General features: G+C 45.8%; 1 protein-coding gene across 1 annotated transcript; it reads right to left on the bottom strand.

Annotated features, from left to right (window-relative positions):
* Positions 1–7,615: 7,615 nt before the first annotated feature.
* LOC107045656 lies at positions 7,616–8,128 on the bottom strand. Its single transcript, XM_015267987.1, has one exon. The coding sequence runs from the start codon at positions 8,126–8,128 to the stop codon at positions 7,616–7,618; it is 513 nt and encodes a 170-aa protein (XP_015123473.1).
* Between the last annotated feature and the right edge of the window lie 18,323 nt (positions 8,129–26,451).

Below are 26,451 nucleotides of genomic sequence, written 5' to 3'. Positions count from 1 at the left end.
AGATGGAAGAGCACAACAAGCCCATAGAGACTGTAGAAGTCATCTATGACGAGTTCGAGTTGCAGGGAACTGAAGCAGCCCACGCCTCGCAAAGTCGTGATGCTCCTTCAGGGAGGGGTGGACGTGCTGGTTTCACCAGGCACTTGTTGGTGTGTCGCAATTGCGACCGAGTAGGCCACACGTTCAGGTTTTGCACCGCCGAACGAACCGTATTTCGTTACGGATGTGGTGGCAAAGGCGTGCACTTGCCGGAGTGCCCAAAATGCCGTCCAAAAAACGGGAAACCGACAGCGTAAGTGATGAAAATTCCCCTGCGACGCCGGAGGTCTCGGGGAAAATGGAAAAAAACCCAGTGAAAGAGGTGGAAAATTCCTTAGAAACTGTAGGAAGGGAGATCTCAGAGCAGAATCATAGCCCAGAGGTAGAAGAAACTGCTGTACAAAGGGTAGAAATGCCCGCGGCAGTGGCAGAGGAGTCTCGAGAGGAGAAGAGAGGAGAAAAACTCTCTCTAGAATCCCTGACGGACCCCATTCCATTGTCATCACCAGAGATGAGCTCTGATCTAGAGTTTATCAATCAGGCGATGAAAGAAGGAAAGACATTTGCCTTTCACGTGAATATCGAAATTCACGGAAGGAAAATACGCGCTCTAGGGGACTCAGGGGCATCTCGTACCTTCGCTGGAGAAGCGAGGATCGAGCTGCTGAGCGAGCTAGGTATCAGTGCGAGAAGCATACCACCGAGAAGAGTTCTAGTGGCGAATAGTCAACTAGAGGTTGTAAATGACGCCTCTAAAATACCTCTGGTATTAGGGGGATGACCCGTCACGGTTGAAATTCTTTGGATAGCTTCGCGATCCGAGGATTTCATACTGGGATTGGACTTTTTGAGAGAAGCACGGATGGTCATTGATTTCTTTGACCAATCCTGGTTCTTTAGAGACAAACCTCATGAAACATTCAAGTTTGTCTTAGTGGACCGACCCTGCAACATAACTGTGTGTAACGGCTAGGGGGTATCTGGAGAAGAGCAAAATAGCCAACTCCAGAGGCTCCTGGACGAAAAAATTCCAGTGCAGGAAGGAAGTCCACCGATTTCCGAGCTACTACCCCACAAGATTGACGTGGGAGGGCACGAACCTATCCGACAAAGGGTGAGAGTCTTGTCTGAACACATCAAACTATCAATGTGGAAGGAATTAGATGAGATGCTCCGAGATGGATCACCCGCCAGCGAACCCCACTGAAAGAGTGAACCGTTCGCTAAAAGCTATGATACGAGCGTACGTAGATCAGGATCACCGTGATTGGGACTGTCATCTGGATGCATTTCGCTTTGTATACAATACAGCCCAACACAGTTCCCTGAAGGTAACCCCGGCTTTCGTATATCTCGGGGGAGAGCCAAAGCCAGCGAATTCGCTGCGATGAAAGCTGGAGGGAGATGTTGAAGTTGAAGAAACTCTAACCGAGGCCTGAGTCGAGCGCATGAAGCGCCATGACACCCTGAGATTGGCCTTTAGGCATGCATTGGCGGAAGCTAATGATCGACAGTCACAAACTTATAACTTGCGCTGAAGGAAAGGTGAATTCGAGGTCGGCGAACTGGTCCTAGTTCGCGGCCACGAGCTGTCGAGTGCCGTCAAGCTTCGTTCAGCGTCCTTGAACAAACCGTTCAATGGACCTTTCGTGGTGACCAAGAAGCACTCAAGAAACTTTTATCAGGTTTCTGATACGACGCGTCGTAATACCAAAGACACCGCTATAGTGGACATGAAGCCCTATAGGGGAGCTTTGGAAGACCCCCCGACTGAAGAGTCGGAAGGTGAAGAGTAGTTACTCCTGGAGGATTTTGGCTTGAAACGTCTAGGTTTCGGGTCGAAACCTCTCTTAAGGAGGGAGGTATGTAACGAGATTTTCTCATTACGGGTTGAAATCCCCTTAAAAAGATACGTGAACTCTAAAATTGAGACATGAGGCGACATTTAGAGGCGGCTGAAAAAAGCCGCGACTAGATGAACTGAGCGAAACCGATGCAAGACCTAAGGCATAGCGGTTATGGGTGAAACCGCGACCCCTGGAGGTCTGGAGGATGTTACTAGACTATCGCTATTTTGGAATTCGCTCAGCATGTGCTAGGGGAAAAGGGGCCGACGTACAGTCTGTAAAACTGGGCGATTCCGTAAGCTACGTCAGAGTAGACTAGGGACCAACGGCCAGGTGAGAGGACTGGTGCNTTAGAGGCGGCTGAAAAAAGCCGCGACTAGATGAACTGAGCGAAACCGATGCAAGACCTAAGGCATAGCGGTTATGGGTGAAACCGCGACCCCTGGAGGTCTGGAGGATGTTACTAGACTATCGCTATTTTGGAATTCGCTCAGCATGTGCTAGGGGAAAAGGGGCCGACGTACAGTCTGTAAAACTGGGCGATTCCGTAAGCTACGTCAGAGTAGACTAGGGACCAACGGCCAGGTGAGAGGACTGGTGCCCCCGGGATCCCGTCGGGTTGATTGGTGGGGATAGGGTAATGGAATGACCTATCGTCGCTGAGATATCCAGACTAGGGGGAGAAAGCCCTAGTAAGATTCTGGGTTAGTCGAACGCGGACGCTCGAGCGGGGAAGTCGAAAGGATTTCTCCGAGATATACTGTGGTGTTGGCTTGAAAGATGGCCACGGGAATGGTGGGCGAATAGCTCAGCGCAGCCAGGTACATAACTGATGGTAGCGAACGTAGGGTGATGCTCCTGCATCCCCCACAAACGGAAAAAAAGTTATTTCGGAACTCTTAGTGACGACTTTGTTGTTTCCGGCGTTATCCGGGTCGGCGAAACAAATGTCGTGCGCATGGGCCCGTGGGTCTGGAGTAGAGATCGTCCTCCTGTCGACCCGACCATGTGCCGACATTCGAGTACCCGGAGACGGTGACGTGCGATGACCGAAGCGGTAACTGGTGGCCGAGAGTGTGGGTGGTCGTGAAGTGGGTAANCTCTTAGTGACGACTTTGTTGTTTCCGGCGTTATCCGGCTCGGCGAAACAAATGTCGTGCGCATGGGCCCGTGGGTCTGGAGTAGAGATCGTCCTCCTGTCGACCCGACCATGTGCCGACATTCGAGCACCCCGAGTCGGTGACGTGCGATGACCGAAACGGTAACTGGTGGCCGAGAGTATGGGTGGTCGTGAAGTGGGTAACAGTGTTCCACTCTGGTCGGATCAGCCTCTCGGCGTCCCAGGCTCTGAGGAGTCCCGACTGATTCGCATCTAATTCTGAAAACACTCCCGAGTCGAAATACTCGGGAGGCGAAAACCTACTGAGAGAGTGAAAAACCCTCCAGAATGAGAGTAAATTCACTTTACATGGATGATTAGGCCGTGAGGCTTAATTTCCAGCCTGATATAGTGGCTGATGACGTTTGGCATAAGATACTCCTGGTGGACCTCGCCCACTCTACCGTGTCACACTGATGCTAGCTGGGCAACCCTTTGCCCGGCCACAGAAGTCCTCTGAGTGGACGAGTTTGCCTCAGAGGCTGGTTTTCGTCGAACCTCCCGGGAAGCTTCGGCTGGCGCCGGATTATAGAGCGATAAAGATGGCACAAAAAGTAGTTTGGATTTTTCCGGGGTGAACAACCCGGGAAAATATCCTTACACAGTCATCTCGAATTCTCTACTCAATTTATTTGTTACTTCATTCAATTTGTCTGAGTGATTACTCGCCATTAGTATATCGTCTACATATAGTAGCAAAATCAAAAATTTATTCCCTTCTCTCCAGGTAAACAAGCATGGTTCCAAGTCGGAGTTCGGTAATCCTAACTTTATGGCGGCTTCAGTAAATCTGTCATCGCACTTCTTAGGACTAATTCGTAATCCATACAAAGCTCTCTCTAATTTGCATACCTTTTCTCGTCTTGAGTCATTCGAATCATATGCTCCTTCTGGAATCTCCATGTAAATTTCCTCATCTATAATACCATTTAAAAATGCGGTTTTCACGTCTAATTGGCAAACTTCTAGATTGTATTTATTAATGCTAGATATCACTGCTTTGACAAATGGTAATCTAGACACAGGTGCATACGTTTCGCTCAACTCATAAATATTCTTGTCTTTGAAACCTCGAATGACTAATCTAGCTGTGTATCGAATTTTATTGTTCGGCTCTACCTTTCGTTTGAATACCCATCTTGAATCAATTACGGTAACCTTTTGACCGTTATTCATCTTCTCAGGCCTGTTAACAATTTTCCAGACGCGATTACTTTCCATCGATTTTAACTCGTCCTTAATGGCTTGTTGCTAACAATCTTTATCTTTCGATTGCATTGCTTCTTTGTAATTTACCGGATCATGATTTATATCTGCCAGACAAGCATATACGATTTCATCTTACGTTTCATTATTTTCATTTTTCAACACTTCAACCGATAATGCGTTTGTTTTAAGGTTTTCATCGATCGGTAAATTTGAAAAGCTAATATCCTCAATTGTTTTGTTGGCTTCTACTTTTCTCTTCTTTGATTTATCGTCAACAACGTCTGTTATCTCTTTTCTTGGTCTCCCACGCTTACGTTTGCTCTCTCCCTTCAGTTTTACATCTTCGTTTACCTGATTCTTCTCATCATTAAACTTCTGTTACTTCTGTTACTTCTGTTACTTCTGTCCTTCCATCTCAGCAGCAGCATCTGAAACTCGGAGGGCAAAAATGAGCAAATAACGACTTCATATCAATCCTAGAAATGTATCCAAATCAATGATTCATAATATCATCAAAATCTAAATCTCAATAAATGCAATAACCAAAATTCTGGAAATAAAATTAATCAAACATTATAAAATTTATAATAAATTAAAATTACACTAAATTAAATAGAACAAAAAATTATATAATACCGGAAAACGAACAGCGATGCCGAATTCTTCCGCCGGATGAAAAAATTCCACTCTGACACAGCAGTCCCAAAACTGCCGAATCTGCGCTCTTGCACCGGCCGAAGAATTCTGCTGACCTAAAACAGCGGAAACAAAAAATAGTATTTAAGACAGCACCACTCTATAAAAATTTGTTCAGTGGACACCTAAACTCCAAATAAACCACTTCTAATTTACCTCCCTAAATTTTCCTGAGATTGAGCAGAAACAATTGCCCATCTCTCTGAAAAACTTTAAAGGAATAGAGCGGTTACGATCGCCATATTCTGACTCTAATCCCTAATACACTTGAGAAATAGAGCGGATACGATCGCCCTATTTCTATTCCCCTTCTAACACCCTTGAGAACCGAGCAGACACGATTACCCACTCTCGAGGAATCCTTTCCTGAATACCCACGACTGGATCCATGACGAAGAAGGGGCATCGCGCCGGAAGGAAATATCAACTTGGGAAATTGGCCGCAATTCACCGCACCCCTCAACCAGTGGACCTCGATCGTCTCTTGTCCTCTCCTAGAAGACAGTTGGAGATATCCAAAACGATCGAATCGGTTCGGCTGATAATCAAACGAGGGAGTGACGGGAATTTTATAATAAAATGCAACTTACCTGGAGTCGAGAGAAATCTCTCCGTTTCGGTGTCAGAGTCGCCTCGCGGACCTTCCTTCGTGTCTACAACTGCTCAACTCCGAAGTGAGCCCATCTCCAAGGGATATTTCACAAGGGAATATCTGGAACGCAGAGAACAGCCCTCAGCACCTGTCATCACCACTCCACTCTTCAAGCCAATCCGGAGGTGGAGGGGACAGCTACGCATCACTCCGACGACTCAAAGATTTTTCGCTACTCTTCGAGAAAAATTGGCTCATTTAAGAGAGGGCTCAAAAGTTTAAGGTGAGTGAAGTTAAATTAGAGAAATCCCTCGAATCTATTTATTAGTTAAAGCAGCATTATAACGTACCTTAAATCCGGGACGTAACACTTCACAATCCACCTTTCCTTATCAATCTCTTCATTCAGGTAAGGAAAATTTTTGATAGTATCTTATTGTATTTGTCTCCATAGACCAACTTTTCATTAAATCTCGCATCTATGCTCTCATAATACTTCCCATCTTCTGGTCTGAGAAACAAATATCCCATGGGAGTATACCCAATCATAATAACTCATCTACCTTCAGGTCTAAACTTTGGACCTGTTTTTCTCTGAACTTTGATGTAAGCTAGACTTCCAAACCTTTTGAGTTGTTTGATGTCAAAACTATGATTTGGAGCAAATTTTTCCAATGGGGTGATCCGGTTGTTTGATTTGTGAGGAGTTCTATTATACGCATAATTCCTCGCAGACAACGATAAATCCCAAAAATATTCACGTAATTTCGCGTCGTACATATAACCTCGAACCTTTTTCTGAACAGTTTGATTAAATCTTTCAGCAACCCCGTTGTGTTCGGGTGTATCAGGTGAGGCCAACTACAATTCTGCACCTAATTTTTCTAGCACTTCAACTGTTTTTCCCCCAGTAAATTCGGTTCCCTGATCACTTCAATTTCAGATGCTGATGAATTGAAATGCTGGTGAATTAGGACCCATAACATCTGCGTGAATAATTTGCAATGGAGCGCTAGCTCGTTTTCACATTGAAAGGATAAACAACTTATTGAATTTTTATATTGAGCAGACTTCACACTCTGATATTGACTCGTCAAATATCACGTCATTCAATTCTTTATTTTCAGGATATTTCAATTGCAATGCTTTGAGATATCCGATTGATGCATGGCCAAATCGACTGTGCCACAACATCGCTTTATTGCATTTGGTTGACTTATTGATTTCTACCTTGAAATTGATGTCTTCGTCAGTGCATTCAATAAATGGGAGTTCCTGAATGTTATGAATATCACGATCGCAAATCGAACTTATCAGATTCGAATGTTCGTATGGAATTTTTCTTTGTTCACTTTGGTTACTTATTTTTGGTCTCTCTTCAGGTACATTTGTTTTCTTATCATCACCATTTTCCACTTCAGAATTTCCTTTTTCCTTAACTAGATTTTCGTAATTGGACACTTCTTGTTTTTCTCTAGCAGCTGCACTTTGTGAAAGAAATTTCCGCTGCTCTAATTCCCTTTCTGCTAAGTTCGCGTATACTCGTTTATTCTGACTAATTGGTAGGTTCTCAAAACTAGAATTGCAGTTATCAATTTCCAATTCGATAATCCAATACGGTTGCTTGTATACTCCCGAGATAAATGACTCATTCGTCTTTGGGTCGAAAATGTCGATGTTTTTATTATCTAAATATATCGCAAATCCCAACTCAAATCTTCTCAATGATTACAGATTTTCTTTAAGTGCATCGGCAAAAATGACTCTGTCAATTTCAATTATTTTCCGTTCTTGAGTTCCTGTACCCATTCGCTCTGTTTTCAAGTCCGCTCCGGAATTTTTGTTTGCGCATCTTATTATTCCATGATTCATCTCTTTGAAAGTTTTAAAGACAATTTTCGATTTTGTCAAATGATCTGTCGCTCCAGAGTCCGCTATGAATTCAGTATTGACTCTATTTAATGTCATTAGGTTCACGTCATTTATATACATCGCCTCAAATTCAGACGCCTCATTGTTTGGACTTATGGAAGTGGTCGAAATAGTTTTAATTTTACTCAAATCGTTCTTACCTTAATTTTTGTGACCCTTGTTTCTCTCGGATGTATTTCCTGAGGAATGATTATTTCCTTTCTTGTTTTGGCTTGTTGAATTTCCCTTGTATTGATTCCCATTCTTAACTCCTCTGTAATTCATTCTGTTTTGCCCCTTGAACCCATCATATTTGTCTCTCTTAGGATTACTTGTGTTTCCTCCACTCATATACCTTTTGATGCCACCTTTTGATCTTAAACCTCGTCTTGAAGATTGAAGCGTATTACCATACCTCGACTCCATTCCATAATTTCCTCTGTGCTTCTTAATCGTTGAGCCAGATGCCTCGTTTGGGTATTCTGCTGCTACGTGGTCCCCATAAGTTTGACACTTGTAGCAGACGATTTTACCATATTTTGGACATTCTTTGCCTATATGCCTATTTGCCCCACACTTGAAGCATCGAGTGCCCTCTGCTTTCTTAGCCACATTTGCGGCCCTAATCCCTGATTTTTCCCACACAAATTGTTTTCTCGTTGCTTCCTCCTGCATCACTGCCAGTTTTAACTCTTCATAAGGAATGCTCTGGCTCTTGGTATTTTTTTATATAAACTCAAGAGTTTGTACAAATAGTACAGCCAGCATTACTGTATTGTAAAATGCGTCTCTTTTCTCGTCTTCTGACCAGGCAGTTACACCTGCGGAGTTTTCATAATTTCTTATCGTTTCTTCAAATTTCTCGCAAAATTCAGCTGCTTTCTGTTTACTAATATTATACTGCATGCTATAAATATCTTTTCTGACCGAATGTGATGTTACGTTAATTTCTGCTCTTTTAATTTCTTTCAGTTTTTTAACTATTTCACAAGGATCTTTCAATGACATGACTTTCGAGTAATAATTACGATTGAGACAGTTTATCAAATGTCTGTAGCTTTAAATTTGTGATCTTCAAACATCTTTTTATCCCCGTCAAATTTTATACTCTCATCAATGACATGTAGCAAAACGCGTGATCTTAGTTCTGAAAAAAAGTAGTCGTAAAAATACTCGAATTTAGTTTCTTTATCAAGTTTATAATCTCTCTGAACATTTTCATTTCTGTTAACAAATTCAACTTTGAATTTCTCTCCAAGTACCACTTCGCCCTTTGAAAGTTGTAACGAGATTTTCTCGTTACGGGTTGAAATCCCCTTAAAAAGATACGTGAACTCTAAAATTGAGACATGAGGCGACACCTAGAGGCGGCTGAAGAAAGCCGCGACTAGATGAACTGAGCGACAAACCGATGAAAGACCTAAGGCATAGCGGTTATGGGTGAAATCGCGACCCCTGGAGGTCTGGAGGACGTTACTAGACTATCGCTATTTTGGAATTCGCCCAGCATGTGCTAGGGGAAAAGGGGCCAACGTACAGGCTGTCCAACTGGGCGATTCCATAGGCTATGTCAGAGTAGACTAGGGACCAACGGCCAGGTGAGAGGACTGGTGCCCCCGGGATCCCGTCGGGTTGATTGGTGGGGATAGGGTAACGGAATGACCTATCGTCGCTGAGATATCCAGACTAGGGGGAGAAGGCCCTAGTAAGATTCTGAGTTAGTCGAACGCGGACGCTCGAGCGGGGAAGTCGAAAGGATTTCTCCGAGATATACTGTGGTGTTGGCTTGAAAGATGGCCACGGGAATGGTGGGCGAATAGCTCAGCGCAGCCAGGTGCATAACTGATGGTAGCGAGCGTAGGGGGATGCNACCCTGAAAAGGGGTAAGTAGAAAATTATCGCATAGATAATACGAGGAGAATCGAGAAAATTGATTCCCCCTCGAAGGTAACGAATTTGATTTATTCCTTGGAAAAGGGAAAAATAGAATTCGAAATGCACGAAATTTTTGTCAGGGGGAGATTTTCTCAGAAACTCGATGTTCTGTCTCCTCGACACCTGGGGGAGATGACCTTGAGAAAACGAGTTTGTTATCCCCGACGAAAATTCGAAAGTATTGATTTTCCGCTTGGGAGGGGTTATTCCGGCTGCTCTGAGTGCTGTTCTCCTCGCCACCCGGGGGAGGATGGTCTTAGGTGCGGGNAATGGAGTAGAAAGAAAACCCTGAAAAGGGGTAAGTAGAAAATTATCGCATAGATAATACGAGGAGAATCGAGAAAATTGATTCCCCCTCGAAGGTAACGAATTTGATTTATTCCTTGGAAAAGGGAAAAATAGAATTCGAAATGCACGAAATTTTTGTCAGGGGGAGATTTTCTCAGAAACTCGATGTTCTGTCTCCTCGACACCTGGGGGAGATGACCTTGAGAAAACGAGTTTGTTATCCCCGACGAAAATTCGAAAGTATTGATTTTCCGCTTGGGAGGGGTTATTCCGGCTGCTCTGAGTGCTGTTCTCCTCGCCACCCGGGGGAGGATGGTCTTAGGTGCGGGGCATTTCCTTCCTTCGACCGAAAAATCGAAAGAAGTGGATGAAAAACAGAGAAAATTCTGCAAAATTGAATTTTTCGCTCATAATTTTGCCAAAAATGCTGAAAGAAGCATTTACCGACGCCCGGTAAAGAAGACTATTCTGAAAAGAATAGCATTACCGACTGCAGGTGTCGGAAGTACAAGTTCCGCCCGCGAGGGTGAGCCACGTGACGGACAAGTCGCGCGGAAAAACGAAATTGACACCTCTGATTGATATCAATCAAGGGTGTGCAAAAGGACTACCTAAATATGGAAATTTAGGTCGGAGTCTAGGTCACCAGGGGGGACCACCGGCGGCGATAAATCAAATTGATACGCGCCCTAATCTCCCCACCCCCAACACCAGTGAAATTGGGGGAAATGACCACGGGAAGCGTCCTTTCCCGTCTTGACCGCGTACGCGACAAGACGTGTGAATTTTTGACGCTCCCCGGAGACAATTACGACGCGAAGCAGCCCACGTGGTGAGATACCCGTGAGCAATGCAGGACAATACCCTGGATGAACTGGTGCAGAAGGTGGTGAAAACTGCCGAAGGAGCCCACAAAGGTAAGACGGACTCTCCGGAGTCCGAGGCGAACCTCCAGGGTGCAAAACCCCTGGCAGGAAAGGGAGCGGATGACCCTTCAGTACCGCAAGGCACTGAGGAAACCGCCCCATTTGATTTCACGTCCCTTTCTATTACAGATCGGGACCTGACGGAGGCAGAGCAGGCCGAGATGGCCTTGCTGCTGACAATGGACGAGGAGGGTGAAATCCCCTCACCGGAGTTTGAGCCTCTGGAGGCGGTGTCGCAAGTGGTAGAAATTACCACGACCGCTCCGTCTCCGGTCGCAGAGGCCACCCGGGCGAAAACCCCGGAGGAGAAGGACGCTTTGGCGAGGAGTTTGGCGGCCATACTGGTCGAGCACCCCGAGTTGATGGCAGCCATGTTTGCACAGTTGCCGCAATTCAACCCGGGGCCCTCCACGTCGGCTGTGCCGCCGCCTCCTCCCCAAGAGCATATGGAGGTAGAGGACGAGAAGTCCTCTTACGCTTGGGTGACAAAACACGGGCGAAAATCCCGTGAGCCGACCTCAAGGAAGAAAACCCCTGCAGCCCCAGCGCTGGTCCCTGAGGCCACGGAGAGGAGCTCCAAGGCCAAAGGGAAACTGCCGAAAGGCAGGAAGGAGAAGGGGGAGAAGACGCCAGGGCGAAAAACCCCTGAGAGGAGAGGCCCGGATGCTGAGGCGAGGGAGGTTTACTCCCAGATCCTTCAGCACGGAGGGGAGGGAGCCACAGAGGCAGTTGGGGTGAAAATCCCCAAACGTCAGACCTCTAAAGACGAGAGGATGGTCCAAGCGTCTCCTCTCGTCGACAGCACCCCGGATCCGGAGGAGACACGCAGGGCGGCCAAACCTCTCCCGATTCCCGCACGTCTGTGTTGGAATTGCAGGAGGGAGGGGCATGAGAGCAGAGAGTGTTCTGCCCCGTATAGGCCGCACTGCAAGAAGTGCGGAGTACCGTGCCCTGGGCCGTACTGCAAGTCCTGTGCTGAAAAGTACAGGACCCAAGGACCTTGGTGTCCGGCGTACGGACAAAACATCCCCAGGGCGGACTTGAGGAGGCTGCAAAAGCAGCTGAAGACGGAGAGGAGGGTCGAAACGACAGTGAGTGTCGCAACGCCCCCCCCCCTCTGAGACCGCCTCACGCACACCCAGGAGGAGGGCCGAGACACGCCCCCAGCCGAGGCGAAGGGAACGCCCCACTTATGTGGTGCAGGGGGAACGACCCCTAAATCCTGCCGAGAGGGTTGAAAAACACCCCACCGGGCAAACCCGGGAGTGGAGGGTCAGGCCCTGTAAACTCCGGAGAAAGGAGAGGAGGAACCTGGAGCGGGCTGCGAAGCTCGCCCTCCAGGAAGAGGCTGGCAAAGAGGGTGCAATCCCCTCCGAGGAGGAAGCCATGGAGGAATGCCTCTAGGCGAGTGGGTGGAAAACCCCACGGATGATTTTTGGGAAATTGGTATTTCCTAAAAATGCAAGAAAGTCCTCGGTTTGGAAAATGACCAGGAGACAGACACGTCGGTAAGCCCGCCAGAAAGGCACAACCGACGAAGGAGAGGGGCGAAAGCCCCAAAACAAATAACTATTCACACATGCATGCAAATTGGGTAGTAGGCGCCATCTAGCGCCTCCCCGATCAGAGTAACAACTGTCGGTAACCCACCACAGTTGAATGGCAGTCGGTAAGATAGGAATCTTCCTTGCCGGCTGATGGAACTAGTATCGGTTGGTGAGAAATGCCACTAGATGGCGCCACCTCAGTCGAAAAACACTGAAAATGCCGAGAAAGGTTCTTTTAGTTGGGAAAACACCCCCCAGTACCGCCAAAGGCGGGAAGCGAGTATTTTTTCAAATACAGAAAGGGGAAAAGCCCAATAAAAGAGTGAGGTAGAGGGAAAAGTGCCTGCAAAGACATGAAATACCTCCAGAAATGTCCGTAACCGTCCGAAAGGACGGGAAAAGATCGGGACAAAATAGAGAATCGCCCAGAACTAGTGAGTTTTCGTTCAGAAATACTCACTAGATGATCCTGGGGATTTATAGGGGTTTTTTCTGGATAAGGAAAATTCCCCAAAGAGCCTCCGGAGTAGCCGCCGACCCAAAGAAGGGGGCGCCACATACTCGGAGAAGGAACAAGAGTAGGGAGGACCCCCCACTCTGTACTGCAGAGTATAAAAGGAGCTGCAGAGCTCCCAGAAAACTCTTTTCTGTCGTAAAGGCAGAGGTTGAATAAGCCTCCTGACTTTACGGAAGACTCCCTGGGCTAGAAATGGCACCAAAGAAGGATTTGCTGGATAAGCAAACGGAAGGGGGAGACGAGGAGAAAACCCCTGAGACCTCGGTAGGACCGAAAGGTTCAGAAATGGATCCCGAAAAGGGAGCCAAAAAGAAAACGCAGAGAAAACGCACTGGAGAAGTGACGACCTCGGAAAGCAGTGGTGGAGAATCCGAGGCTGAAAAAGTCTCGAGATCAAAACCCGAGAAAAAGGGCCCCCTCTCGGAGGAGGAGAGGGCTAAAAGGCCGATCAGTCCACTGGCGACGGATTGGAGCCTTCCCTTGCCAAAAGACAGGCCAGGCCAAGGGGCCGAAAGGTCCTCAGAGGACCTAGCCTCGCGAATGGCAATACTGAAAATCTTCGCTGAAGAAGCGAAGAGGTTAGAGGAGCAGCTCCTGACGTCAGGACTGATCGGAGCTGCAGCCCCTCCCCGCAGAGGGCGAGGGAGACCAAAAGGCAGCAAAACCACTAGCCGAAATGCTAGTGGAGCTACGACGCCGACGGAAGGAATTCCGGGCGTGACGGTAACAAACGCCACGCCAACGGCTGAAGAAATACTGGCTCAGGTGCAAAAACTGAGCAGAGAAGTGAGGGGACAATTGGGGCCAGCAATGGCCAACCCTCAACAGAAGATCCGAGAACCAGAGCCTGAGGTTCTGAGGCAGTCTCCCACAAATCCTCCAGGGCGAACAGCCCTAGGAAATGATTATGGGAAAAATGAAAGATATGCACGCCGCAGAGAGCGTCGTAGGCAAGCCTCCGAGTCAAGCACTACGGAGAGCGATTTTTACGGCGCGAGGATCGTAAGAATCGTTATGAGAGCTCTGGTAAAGCCCTGGATTATTTAACCAGGTGGGGCATATCGTTCTCTGGGCAACCAGACGAAGACGTGGAGGATTTTATCTCCGCAATTGACGATGCGAGAGACGCAATCCGAGTTAGGGAAAGCGATCTCGTGAAGATCCTGAAAGGGGTCCTCAAGGGGAACGCCCTCACGTGGTATCGCCACATGGAGGTTTTCTCTTGGGAAGACGCGTGCCACGCCCTCCGTGAAAGATTCGGAGCGCTGGATTTCCAGCAGGCGTTGCACAAGGAAATTTCCGACCGCCGGCAAGGCGCGGAGGAAAGTGTAGGAGCGTTCATAGCGAATATGAACGGCTTATTTGGACGCACTCGACCCCTGTGGTCCGAGGAGAAGCAGCTTACGTACATCTACAACAATATGTTGCCGAAGTACATAGTTGGCTACACCCTCGGCCCCGCGTCGAGGCTGAAAGAATTGGAGAGGCACGCTTTACGTCAGGAGAAATTAATTCTCTCCGAGCTGACGTGGCGACCCCCTCCAAAACCAGAACATGCCCTGTGCCCAAGCTTCGCATACCGAGGCCCGAGCTATGTCCAAAAAAGCTCGAGCTTCGTGCAGAGAGACGCGAGGCAGCACAGAGGCTATGAGAAGCCATCTCTGAGGGCACTCGAGATGGAAAAGCACAACGAGCCCATAGAGACTGTAGAAGTCATCTATGACGAGCTCGAATTGCAGGAAACTGAAGCAGCACACGCCTTGCAAAGTCGTGATGCTCCTTCAGGGAGGGGTGGACGTGCTGGTTTTACCAGGCACTTGTTGGTGTGTCGAAATTGCGACCGAGTAGGCCACACATTCCGGTTTTGCACCGCCGAACGAACCGTATTTTGTTACGGATGCGGTGCCAAAGGCGTGCACTTGCCAGAGTGCCCAAAATGCCGTCCAAAAAACGGGAAACCGGCAGCGTAAATGACGAAAATTCGTCTACGCCGCCGGAAATCTCGGAGAATTTGGAAAGAAACCCAGTGGAAGAGGCGGAAAATTCCTCAGAAACTGTAGGAAGGGAGATCTCAGGGCAGAATCATAGCCCAGAGGTCGGAAAAACTGCTGTACAAAGGGTAGAAATGCCCGCGGCAGTGGCAGAGGAGTCTCGAGAGGAGGGGAGAGTGGAAAAACTCTCTCTGGAATCCCTGACGGACCCCATTGCATTGTCATCGCCGGAGATAAGCTCTGGTCTGGAGTTTATCAATCAGGCGATGAAAGAAGGAAAGACATTTGCCTTTCACGTGAATATCGAAATTCACGGAAGGAAAATACGCGCTCTAGTGGACTCAGGGGCATCTCGTACCTTCGCTGGAGAAGCGGGGATCGAGCTGCTGAGCGAGCTAGGTATCAGTGCGAGAAGAATACCACCGAGAAGAGTTCTAGTGGCGAATAGCCAACTAGAGGTGGTAAAGGAAGCCTCTAAAATACCTCTGGTATTAGGGGGAAGACCCGTCACGGTTGAAATTCTTTGGATGGCTTCGCTATCCGAGGATTTCATACTGGGATTGGACTTTTTGAGAGAAGCACGGATGGTCATTGACTTCTTTGACCAATCCTGGTTCTTTAGAGACAAACCTGATGAAACATTCAAGTTTGTCTCAGTGGACCGAGCCTGCCACATAACTGTGTGTAACGGCTTGAGGGTACCTGGAGAAGAGCAAAATAGCCAACTCCAGAGGCTCCTGGATGAAAAAATTCCAGTGCATGAAGGAAGTCCACCGATTTCCAAGCTACCACCCCACAAGATTGACGTGGGAGGGCACGAACCTATCCGACAAAGGGTCAGAGTCGTGTCCGAACACATCAAACTGTCAATGTGGAAGGAAGTAGATGAGATGCTCCGAGATGGAGTCATCAAGCCATCCCAAAGTGACTGGAATAGTCCCGTAGTGATGGTCAAGAAAGCCAGCGGAAAATATCGGTTTTGTATCGATTTCCGCCGGGTTAATGAAGTAACGAAAAAGGATGCTTACCCGGTTGCAAATATGACCGGCATCCTTGATGAGTTACGACAGGCCAATTATATCACGACACTCGACTTGAGTGCCGCGTATTGGCAAATACCGTTGGCGGAGGACTCGAAAGAGATCACTGCCTTCACGGTGCCGGGAAGAGGGTTTTTTCAGTTCGAACGCATGCCGTACGGACTGACAAATGCACCCGCTACCTTCCAAAGAGCCCTGGACAAATTAATCGGTCCAGAGATGTATCCCCACGTGTTCGTGTACTTGGATGATATCATTATCGTCTCAAGGACATTTGAGGAACACCTCACGTGGTTGGGAAAGGCCCTCGATAAATTGAGAGATCACGGTCTCACAATAAATCGAGAAAAGAGTGTTTTCTGTCGTTCCGAGGTGAAATACCTCGGATTCGTCGTGAACAGTCAAGGACTACAAGTCGACCCCGAGAAAACATCGGCAGTCGTGGATTTTCCCGTGCCGAGGAATCTGAAACAGATTCGTCGTTTTCTGGGAATGGCCTCCTGGTATAGACGATTTATACCGGAGTTTGCAACCATAGCTCAACCGCTGACACTTCTGACCAAGAAGAATCAGCCGTGGTTATGGGGAGAAGAACAGCAAGACGCCTTCGAAGCGCTGAAAAAGCACTTAACGTCGGCTCCAACTCTTGCTTGTCCCGATTTTTCACTGCCGTTTACCCTGCAAACGGATGCGAGCAGTGTGGGACTTGGGGCTGTACTCACGCAAGTACAGGATGGACAAGAGCGAGTTATAGCTTACGCTAGTCGCTCATTAACAGGCCCCGAAACAAAATACACCGTAACTGAGCAGGAATGCTTAGCCGTTGTGTGGGCCATTATGAAGTTCCGCTGTTACTTGGAGGGCTACCCCTTCACAGTAATAACGGACCATAGCGCCTTAAGGTGGCTTCATAATATGAAAGACCCGGCTGGAAGGCTAGGGAGATGGAACCTCCGGTTGTTAGAGTATGATTACAAAATCATACACCGGAAGGGCGCGCTTCACCATGTGCCTGACGCCTTGTCACGCGCACCGGAAGGAGCGACGGAGTTGCTCTCGATGGCGGCAGATACGGAAGATAAATGGTATCTCCGGCGCTGTCGAGACGTAGAGAGAATCCCGGAAAAATATCCCACGTGGAAAATTTCCGAAGGATTGTTGTACCACCTGAGGCCGAAAACAATTGCCTCAGTGGACAATCAAGACTTGGACGAGTGGAAATTAGTTCTCCCTCGTGAAATGAGACGTGCCGCTATACGCGAATGCCACGATTTGCCGCAGGCAGGACACCAAGGTGTTGATAAGACCTGCCAACGCTTGGCCAATCAATATTATTGGCCAGCGATGTTTGAGGACGTGATGACGTACGTAAGTGCGTGTCACGAATGCCAGCGCTGCAAAGTGCAACAGCAGGCCCCAGCAGGTCGAGAATATCGGCGGATATCATGGGTCCCTTTACGCGTAGTAAAGCAGGACACCAGTATATCCTAGTGATCCAAGACTTCTTTACGAAGTGGATAGAAGTGCGGCCGTTGCGCAAAGCAACCGGTGCGACGATACGGAAAGCATTGGAGGAAACCATTATTTATCGATGGGGAGCTCCACGAGAATTGCTGACCGATAATGGGACCGAGTTCGTGAATAAGGACTTGAGAGAGTTGGCTGCTTCAACTAATATGAAGCACCGAACAACGCCGCCGTATCACCCGCAAGCGAACCCCACTGAAAGAGTGAACCGTTCGCTAAAAGCTATGATACGAGCGTACGTGGATCAGGATCACCGTGATTGGGACTGTCATCTGGATGCATTTCGTTTTGCATATAATACAGCCCAACACAGTTCCCTGAAGGCAACCCCGGCTTTCGTAAATCTCGGGCGAGAGCCAGAGCCAGCGAATTCGCTGCGACGAAAGCTGGAGGGAGAGGTTGAAGTTGAAGAAACTCCAACAGAGGCCTGGGTCGAGCGCATGAAGCGCCATGACACCCTCAGATTGGCCTTTAGGCATGCATTAGCCGAAGCTAATGATCGACAGGCGCAAAGTTATAACTTGCGCCGAAGGAAAGGTGAATTCGAGGTCGGCGAACTGGTCCTAGTTCGCGGCCACGAGCTGTCGAGTGCTGCAAAGCATCGTTCAGCGTCCTTGAACAAACCGTTCAATGGACCTTTCGTGGTGACCGAGAAACACTCCAGAAACTTTTACCAAGTTTCTGATATGGCGGGTCGTAATACCAAAGACTGTGCTATAGTGGACATGAAGCCCTATAGGGAAGCTTTGGAGGACCCCCCGACTGAAAAGTCGGAAGGAGAGGAATAGTTGCTCCTGGAGGGTTTTGCTTGAAACGTCTAGGTTTCGGGTCGAAACCTCTCTTAAGGAGGGAGGTATGTAACGAGATTTTCTCGTTACGGGTTGAAATCCCCTTAAAAAGATACGTGAACTCTAAAATTGAGACATGAGGCGACATCTAGAGGCGGCTGAAGAAAGCCGCGACTAGATGAACTGAGCGACAAACCGATGAAAGACCTAAGGCATAGCGGTTATGGGTGAAACCGCGACCCCTGGAGGTCTGGAGGACGTTACTAGACTATCGCTATTTTGGAATTCGCCCAGCATGTGCTAGGGGAAAAGGGGCCGACGTACAGGCTGTCCAACTGGGCGATTCCATAGGCTATGTCAGAGTAGACTAGGGACCAACGGCCAGGTGAGAGGACTGGTGCCCCCGGGATCCCGTCGGGTTGATTGGCGGGGATAGGGTAACGGAATGACCTATCGTCGCTGAGATATCCAGACTAGGGGGAGAAGGCCCTAGTAAGATTCTGAGTTAGTCGAACGCGGACGCTCGAGCGGGGAAGTCGAAAGGATTTCTCCGAGATATACTGTGGTGTTGGCTTGAAAGATGGCCACGGGAATGGTGGGCGAATAGCTCAGCGCAGCCAGGTGCATAACTGATGGTAGCGAGCGTAGGGGGATGCTCCTGCATCCCCCACAAACGGAAAAAGAGTTATTTCGGAACTCTTAGTGACGACTTTGTTGTTTCCGGCGTTATCCGGCTCGGCGAAACAAATGTCGTGCACATGGGCCCGTGGGTCTGGAGTAGAGATCGTCCTCCTGTCGACCCGACCATGTGCCGACATTCGAGTACCCGGAGACGGTGACGTGCGATGACCGAAGCGGTAACTGGTGGCCGAGAGTGTGGGTGGTCGTGAAGTGGGTAACAGGGTTCCACTTTGGTCGGATCAGCCTCTCGGCGTCCCAGGCTCTGAGGAGTCCCGGCTGATTCGCATTTAATTCTGAAAACCCTCCCGAGTCGAAATACTCGGGAGGCGAAAGCCTACTGAGAGAGTGAAAAACCCTCCAGGATGAGAGTAAATTCACTTTACATGGATGATTAGGCCGTGAGGCTTAATATCCAGTCTGAAATAGTGGCTGGTGACGTTTGGCATAAGATACTCCTGGTGGACCTCGCCCACTCTACCGTGTCACACTGATGCTAGCTGGGCAACCCTTTGCCCGGCCACAGAAGTCCTCTGAGTGGACGAGTTTGCCTCAGAGGCCGGTTTTCGTCGAACCTCCCGTGAAGGTTCGGCTGGCGCCCGACTATTGAGCGATAGAGACGGCTAAAAAGTAGTTTGGATTTTTCCTGGGTGAACAACCCGGGAAAATATCCTTACAAAGTTCGGTCTCGTCTCTTACCTTTTCACTTTTCTCAATAAACTCCTGAAACTTTCTCACAAGACTTACAATTTGTTGTTCCATCTAATTGAGTCTCTCATCAAATGCATGATGCACACTAATCAAAACCTCTTCACGTTCTCTCTCTCTCTCTCTCTCTCTCTCTCTCTCTGTTCTCATTAGATCGTGTCATCTCTTCTTGAATTTGTTTGATTGATCGTGTGTAGTGTTTAAATGGCATCCCTGACGCTTCGCTCATCTTGAGCACAGCTGATATCAAGTTACTTATTTTCTTGTCATAATGTTCTAGTTTCTTGTTGACTGAAATTAGGGATTCATCTTCAGTTTCTTCTTTACTTGTGGAGATTTCTGATCTTACATCGTGTAATAACGATTCTATATATCGAGAGTCAATCGAGGCATGAGTGACACTTTTGATTGCAGGTTTGGATTTGTCTGCTCTGACAGCTCCCACCAATGCTGCGTATTCGCTCTTCTTGATTCTTATGAACTCTTCTTCCCCATCTCGACTCATCTCGTCTGTCTTACTCTTTTCACTCGTCAAACTCGTCTCACTCATCTCACTTGTCTTGCTCAACTCTTCCTGGTATATCAAGTCTTTACTGGCATTGGTGGTGTCAGAATCTGGTTTTGTCCTTGGCATGTTCAGTGGTTCCCCAGCTAATAAATTTATCTCGATGCACTTCAGGAGCGACTGCCAATGCTCTAGGATCCTCTCTTTTGCTGTATGGTATGGAATATTTTACATTAATACGATTTGCAACGCTGAAGGACAGTGTCCTGAAAACTGTTTACTGAACAACAAGTTTACCTATTCTCAAGACGAATGAACACATAAGAACTCGTACACAGAATTTCACACACGCACATTCAGTTGAACATTTCATATGTACCTATTAACAAGTCCATACTACATGAGAAACTCCAGAGTTATTATTATTATACAATATTCAATCTTATCGTGTTTTTTCACCCTCGGAAAAAAACCCTGGTGTATTAAAAAAAAGTTCTCGCGAAAGACCACCTCTTGGATTGGCAGAGCCAGGGCTGATCATTACCATCTTGCACAGTCCCTAGGCCGAGTGGGTATCACAGGCTCTCAGGAATGCGCGTGCGGTACTTCTAAAGAAGACCTGAATCATGTCTTGTGGCAATGTCCATTATAAATTTTCAATAGAGAAATCATGACCAGACGCCTGAGATCCTGTGGCTCGTTCCCCCCGTACCATGTAAATGTTTTTCTTTCCATTCTGGATAAAGACCTGATACTCATCATAGATGAATTTCTAGATTCCTATAATCTAAGAGTTTAAAATTATGGTTTTTCCTTTTTTTTAACAAATACCTTAATGAGAAATGTATCGAGTCTAAACATCAGAAAAATATGTGATTATGTTTTTTACCCTAAACTAACCTCTATGCAAAACTTACTTTCTATATTTTTACATCTATTATACAAAATAATTGTATATTCACTGCAGAATAAGCCGTAAAAGTTTGAATGCTTACAATAGAAAAAAAAATTTACAGTGTTTAATATTTATTAACGTTTAATTTTATTTGATTTCAATGCTTATAGTCATATTCAAATTCTCAATTTATTTATGTGTCACCTGCTAGCCTATGATCACACGAGCACTGTCATCAATTTTTCATGCATATATTCGCGTCTTGTTCACTCTCTCTCAATCTTCTAAATTCTCGACTGCCTATCTTACCCAGAAAATGCGACTTTTTCTCTGTCTTTATTTCGAGGACATCTCCCTCTATATTTAGGAAAACTTCGTCGTCTGGATGAATTTCGTTGAGTCGAAATGTCTCCTCGATTGACCTCCACAACCCATAGAGTTCTTCAGCAGCTGTGAATTTTATTTTATTTCATGATTATAATAATAATAATCATCACTAGGATTATCGGTAAAATTTTATCATTAATTTTCTAAACTCACATTCAGCTTTCACAACTCATCTACGAATTTACCCCTCTCTCACAACTCAATTTTCTCAATTGTCATTTTTAATTATAAGTTAATTCTCATCGAGATCGATTCGATTTGCTCTAACAATTTCCATAAAAATGAATATATTCGTTTGTTTTAATTTTGCGGCCCTTTCGTGCTCGAGTACACATCCCTGATTCTTTCCTCTTTGTTATTTAGCTGTACGCGGGCGGGAAACGACAGAGCCCCCCCCCCTTTTCTCTCTCTCTCTCGTTGTGTCGACTTATGTTTAGCTGCAGCCGAGACGCTCTACATCTCCCCCACGCACCTCCCCAAACATGTTCTGACCTGCTTGAAGGCACGCGCTCAACACGAGACGCGCTCAATGTTCCGACCACGTTTCTCGATGTGTCACCGATTCTCAATGTTCCTTCCTTTGTTTCCACTTTACTTTCTCTCAAAATTTATGTTTTTATCCTAATCTTCACATTCGTAATTTAATTGAAATTTATCGTTATTTCACGTCGCGCTTTCGATTTCATGTATTTGCCATTTTGTTTCATTCACTACGAGCTCACATCACTCTCCGCCAATCCGCACCATGAGATTTTTTCTGTGAATAATTTCCTTTTCACTTACTTTTCATGTTTTCCTCTTTGTTGTACGCTTCTTTTGTCTCCTCTCCCATGGCGTTTTTCCTTCTCGTCTCTCGTTCACGCTGATCTGTGCAAATTCTTGTCGTCACGCCGTTATCACTTAACACTTTTGTTTTCCAAGTTTATTTATCACTATTCTTAACACTGATTCGCGCAGTGGAAGTGTCTGTAGCCCATAACCCGTTGGTTTTGGTGAATCAAATAATTACACAGAGTTTTATATGAAGGTATAAAAGATTTATTCAAGGTGTCTCAGCACATGTGCACGGTAACAAGTTCTCTTAACGAGTGAAGCCAAAGTGGCCTGCGTGGCGCTCGCGGCAACCAGCGCACGAACTATATAAAGAGTAGAGTGAAGAGTAGAGTATACGGGAGACAGCAGCGGGCGTTACATTACCAACATGATATAATTTCATTGTATTTTTCGATGGTAATTTTCATGGTCGAAAGTAACTGAAAATAAAAGTTGTACCTGTGCTTTTATCTGTAGTGATGTGTACAATAGCATTGCAGGATGATTCTTTGTAATCTGTAAATCGTCACGTCACACTCGCTTTATTTACTCTTTGTTTATTATAGAAATAGCCTTCCAGTAACAATAAATTTTTGCCTTTCTATGATTTTACGAATTTTAATGGCAGTTTTAGTCAACAGAATTTACATGCTTAAATTTAAGCTTATCTGTTTTTCTTTATTATAAATGAGACGTGTTGTTGTTTTGTGAATATCACCGGCCTTACTAATTATCACAATGTACATAGCTAAGCTAGTACACTGATTATTGCCGGTAAAAAGCTGGGAGGGTGGGGGATTACGCCAAATTATGTGTTATGGACCCGAGCCGTTGGGTTCGATGTAGGGAATGATTACACGCGATTAGACCGTAGAAATAATTATCTTTATTGAAAATTGAACTTATGTGATTAGTTTACCATTTCTTAAACAAATAAGTACTCGGATTGATACTGAAGGTATCAGGCGAGTATAAGTATAAAAAGGTAACTCAAGACTCGTCGAATAACTGACCCCGAGGCAACGAATTCACGAGTCTTTTATGCACTCGTGTAATTCGATTGCATCAGGTTGTTGTTCTTCGTTGCATACCTGCGAGGTATCGGGTGACGTCTCCCAGAGCGCGCGAAGGCCAGGCGTCGGGGCGCAAAGTGCTGACGCTGCACCCCAGTTATCCACATTTGTCGTTTATACGTGAAGTTTAATTCACGAGTATTGGACGTTATTTTATATTACCTCATTCCACTGTTTTGTTTCGGATAACACGTGCCACTTTCGTCACTTTATGTTATCCGAATCAACAGAGGAATTTCATAATATTATTTGGGGCATAACATATGAGTGGCGGTAATTTTCGTACTACATCTTTGTAGTCTTTGTTTTTTTATTGTACCAATTGTTGGATTATTTATCGACGAATATCGTTGCGAAGGCAATTTGCCCACAGATCATGTGTCGCATGATTGTTGTCGATGGGTAATATGTCTGCGGATATTTTTTTTTTAAATATTTGGTCTTCGGATATTTTTTTTCCAGATATTTTGTCACGGATATTTCGTCGCGGATTATTTGTCAGCAGATAATTAATTACGGAATCGTCCAACCACCAAGAGGTTTTTCTGTAGTCTCCATCATGGACACGTGTTGGAAACATCCATGGACTTCTATAATCAGTGGCCGAACGGGGTGTGGAAAAACAGTTTTTGTGATAATTTTTTTGAAATATATTTCAGCCGTGACTGATACGAAATTTTCTCGAATTTTTTTGTATTATGCTGAATGGCAGCCTATCTACACACAATATTCTCATGCTTAGCAGATTGAATTTCGGGAAGGGTTACCGCAATCACAAGATTATAGTACTGATTCACATCCGAAATTAATCATTATTGACGATTTAATGTGTGAATCATCGAATCACGTCATCACAGACCTTTTCACAAAAGGAAGCCATCATAAAAATCTCAGTGTGATTTTATAACACATAATATTTTTCATCAAGCAGAAAGGACCGGATTCCTCAAAACACGATGAAATCTCACCCATTCACCCACGCTCTGGCAGTTCTCGAACTCATAATTCTACGTATGAAAATATCGATACGGGGTCAATAATTGAGATTATACCCAAAAAGTACCAAAAGAAGGCTGCAGCACTTGTACGCAGGCTGCAAGCTATGCCAAGGCATGTCATAGCTAGGGACAGTGCTGGAGTGGTAACTATCAATGGAGATGTGATTCGTAATTCTAACATAGTAGATCTCGTCAATGAGGCAATGCGATCACGCAGGAAAAAAATCGCTATATGTCGAAAACTTTTTTCGAAAGTTTTAAAGGCGCACAACGTTCCTCGGGAATTCATTGGTAACGAAGAGTTGTTACAGTCAAGTGTGAATGCAAATTTTTCAACACCTCAAAGACACTCTCGTAATAAAAGAGTAAATATAACAGAAGAAGAAGAAGAAGATAGCTCGTACGATACTGTACACAATACGCAGAACGGAAGTGGGCGAGTCAGAATCCGATGGATGAAACTACGAAAATGAAATGTTTCTATAAGATTTACTATAATCTAAACCATCCAGCAGGATTTACTGGTGGACGTAACCTCCAAAATATTCAGCAAGGTCATGATGTCACAGATTGGTTGGAGAGCCAGGATGCCTATAATATGCACAAAAAGGTGCGTCATCGATTTAATAGACGGTCTTATAATGTCTCTGAAATTAATGGTGTTTGGGAGGCTGATTTAATTGATGGTCGTTTCATATCAACTGTGACGTAATTTTGGCAGACTCATGGCATCTGTCCTCCGTTACGCAGCCCGCTGGCACCAACAAACCCTAAACCGAAGTGGGACGCCAGGTCGTTAATCTCGGAACGACCACCGAAACAAACCTTCTCCGATGACAGCTCTCAAATGCACCAGGTAGCTCGTCCTTGGAGAGGGGTCAACCCCTAGTTTTATTAGTTTTATTCAGTTGGAAAACCAACTGAATAAAAATGATAAAACGAATACCATTGACGGAGAATAAGAAACAGCTTAATACTTTTAGGCTTAATACAAAAAATGAAATAATAAATAATAAATGACTCGATTGGAAACCCCCTTTGCGACTCGATATAAAATAAACAAGACTCGATACAAAATAAATCACTTTCGTTAGGAAATAAAATGTTCGTAAGTTAAATATGAAGTGTGACGAAATTCCAGGCGAATACGTCATCTGCGGAACTCCAGAGTATTTATGTATAGAAAGTGAGAGAGAGAGATTAAAAATTTATAAACCGTTACCTTTTCTTCGCGATAAAAATCTATACGAAAGATTAGAGCTACCTGCTACCTTAACTCTACTTCAGAGCTATCTTAAGTTCGGAGAACTACTTAAATTGGTTACCGATTTTTCGAGTCAGTTTTGTTGAGTTGAAGTTTAGTATTTTTGAGATTTTCCTACGTAAATTCGGTGAAGGATCAGAATATCACCGTGGAATATTTGGCCAAGATAATGTGCTACCCAGTGTTTCCTGTAACCCTTTTTGGTTTGTGGATAGAGTGAGTACATAGGTCGAGTTGAAATGCTTGCGCTCCCTTGAGCGAGAGTGTTAGGGCTTTCAGTTAGAAGGCCGTGGAGACGATCACCCAATCGTCGAAACGGATCGCCATTGGGTTTTTAATTTAGTTAAGTTGCGTTTGCGTTTGAGTTTTCGTTGGTAAAGCCCTGATTCCTCTCCGGAGAGTGCCCTCTGTAGATAAGCTACCTTATTCCGGTCGTAGATGGAGTGAAGACCCGCTCAACCATCTCAGTTTCGCGTTAAGTTCAAGTCATTACAGTTTTGCTCAGTTAAAATAATTAGAATCAATTATATAAAAATTCAAATTTAAAACCTTTAAATATTTCGCGCTCGATTACCCCGGGAATCGATAGTTCGCATCTCCTGCACTCGAGTCAGCACCGGACGGGGCTAGTCTCCTCCAGACTCCCCACCACTATGCAACAGGCCCGAGCGGACACACGCGATAGTCGCCATTACAGTATCCACCCGGACGACTAAGAGTGAGGTACGAGTCGATTTAGCTCCCTGAACAAGTTCTCTTTCGAGGTAATTATCGAGGCCCCGTGATCCAAATTCAGTCAAAATCAACGCTCCAGACCATGGTAAGTACTCGTGTACTTATTTAGAGGTGATTAACAGTGAATTAGTGCGTTTTTCGATAAAGCAGTTGGACCACGCGGAATGGCGTCGNGTGATAAGTACTCGTGTACTTATTTAGAGGTGATTAAGAGTGAATTAGTGCGTTTTTCGGTAAAGCAGTTGGACCACGCGGAATGGCGTCGCTACCTCTCGGAATGACGCCAACACCGATACTTATGGTTTGAAGGGTAGAATACCATTTAAACAAACCCAAATGCTCCCTGGAAGCTACCTGAAATTATTTAAATGATAATTACGCTA

This window comes from Diachasma alloeum, unplaced genomic scaffold, assembly GCF_001412515.2.
Source record: "Diachasma alloeum isolate Michigan unplaced genomic scaffold, Dall2.0 Dall_scaffold_01036, whole genome shotgun sequence".
Lineage (NCBI taxonomy): Eukaryota > Metazoa > Arthropoda > Insecta > Hymenoptera > Braconidae > Diachasma > Diachasma alloeum.
The sequence above is the reverse complement of the archived record's forward strand: the minus strand, read 5'-3'. Positions and strand labels throughout refer to the sequence as shown.

Coding starts and splice junctions, on each gene's coding strand:
- LOC107045656 (XM_015267987.1), bottom strand. CDS start 8,128: ATGCAGGAGGAAGCAACGAGAAAACAATTTGTGTGGGAAAAATCAGGG.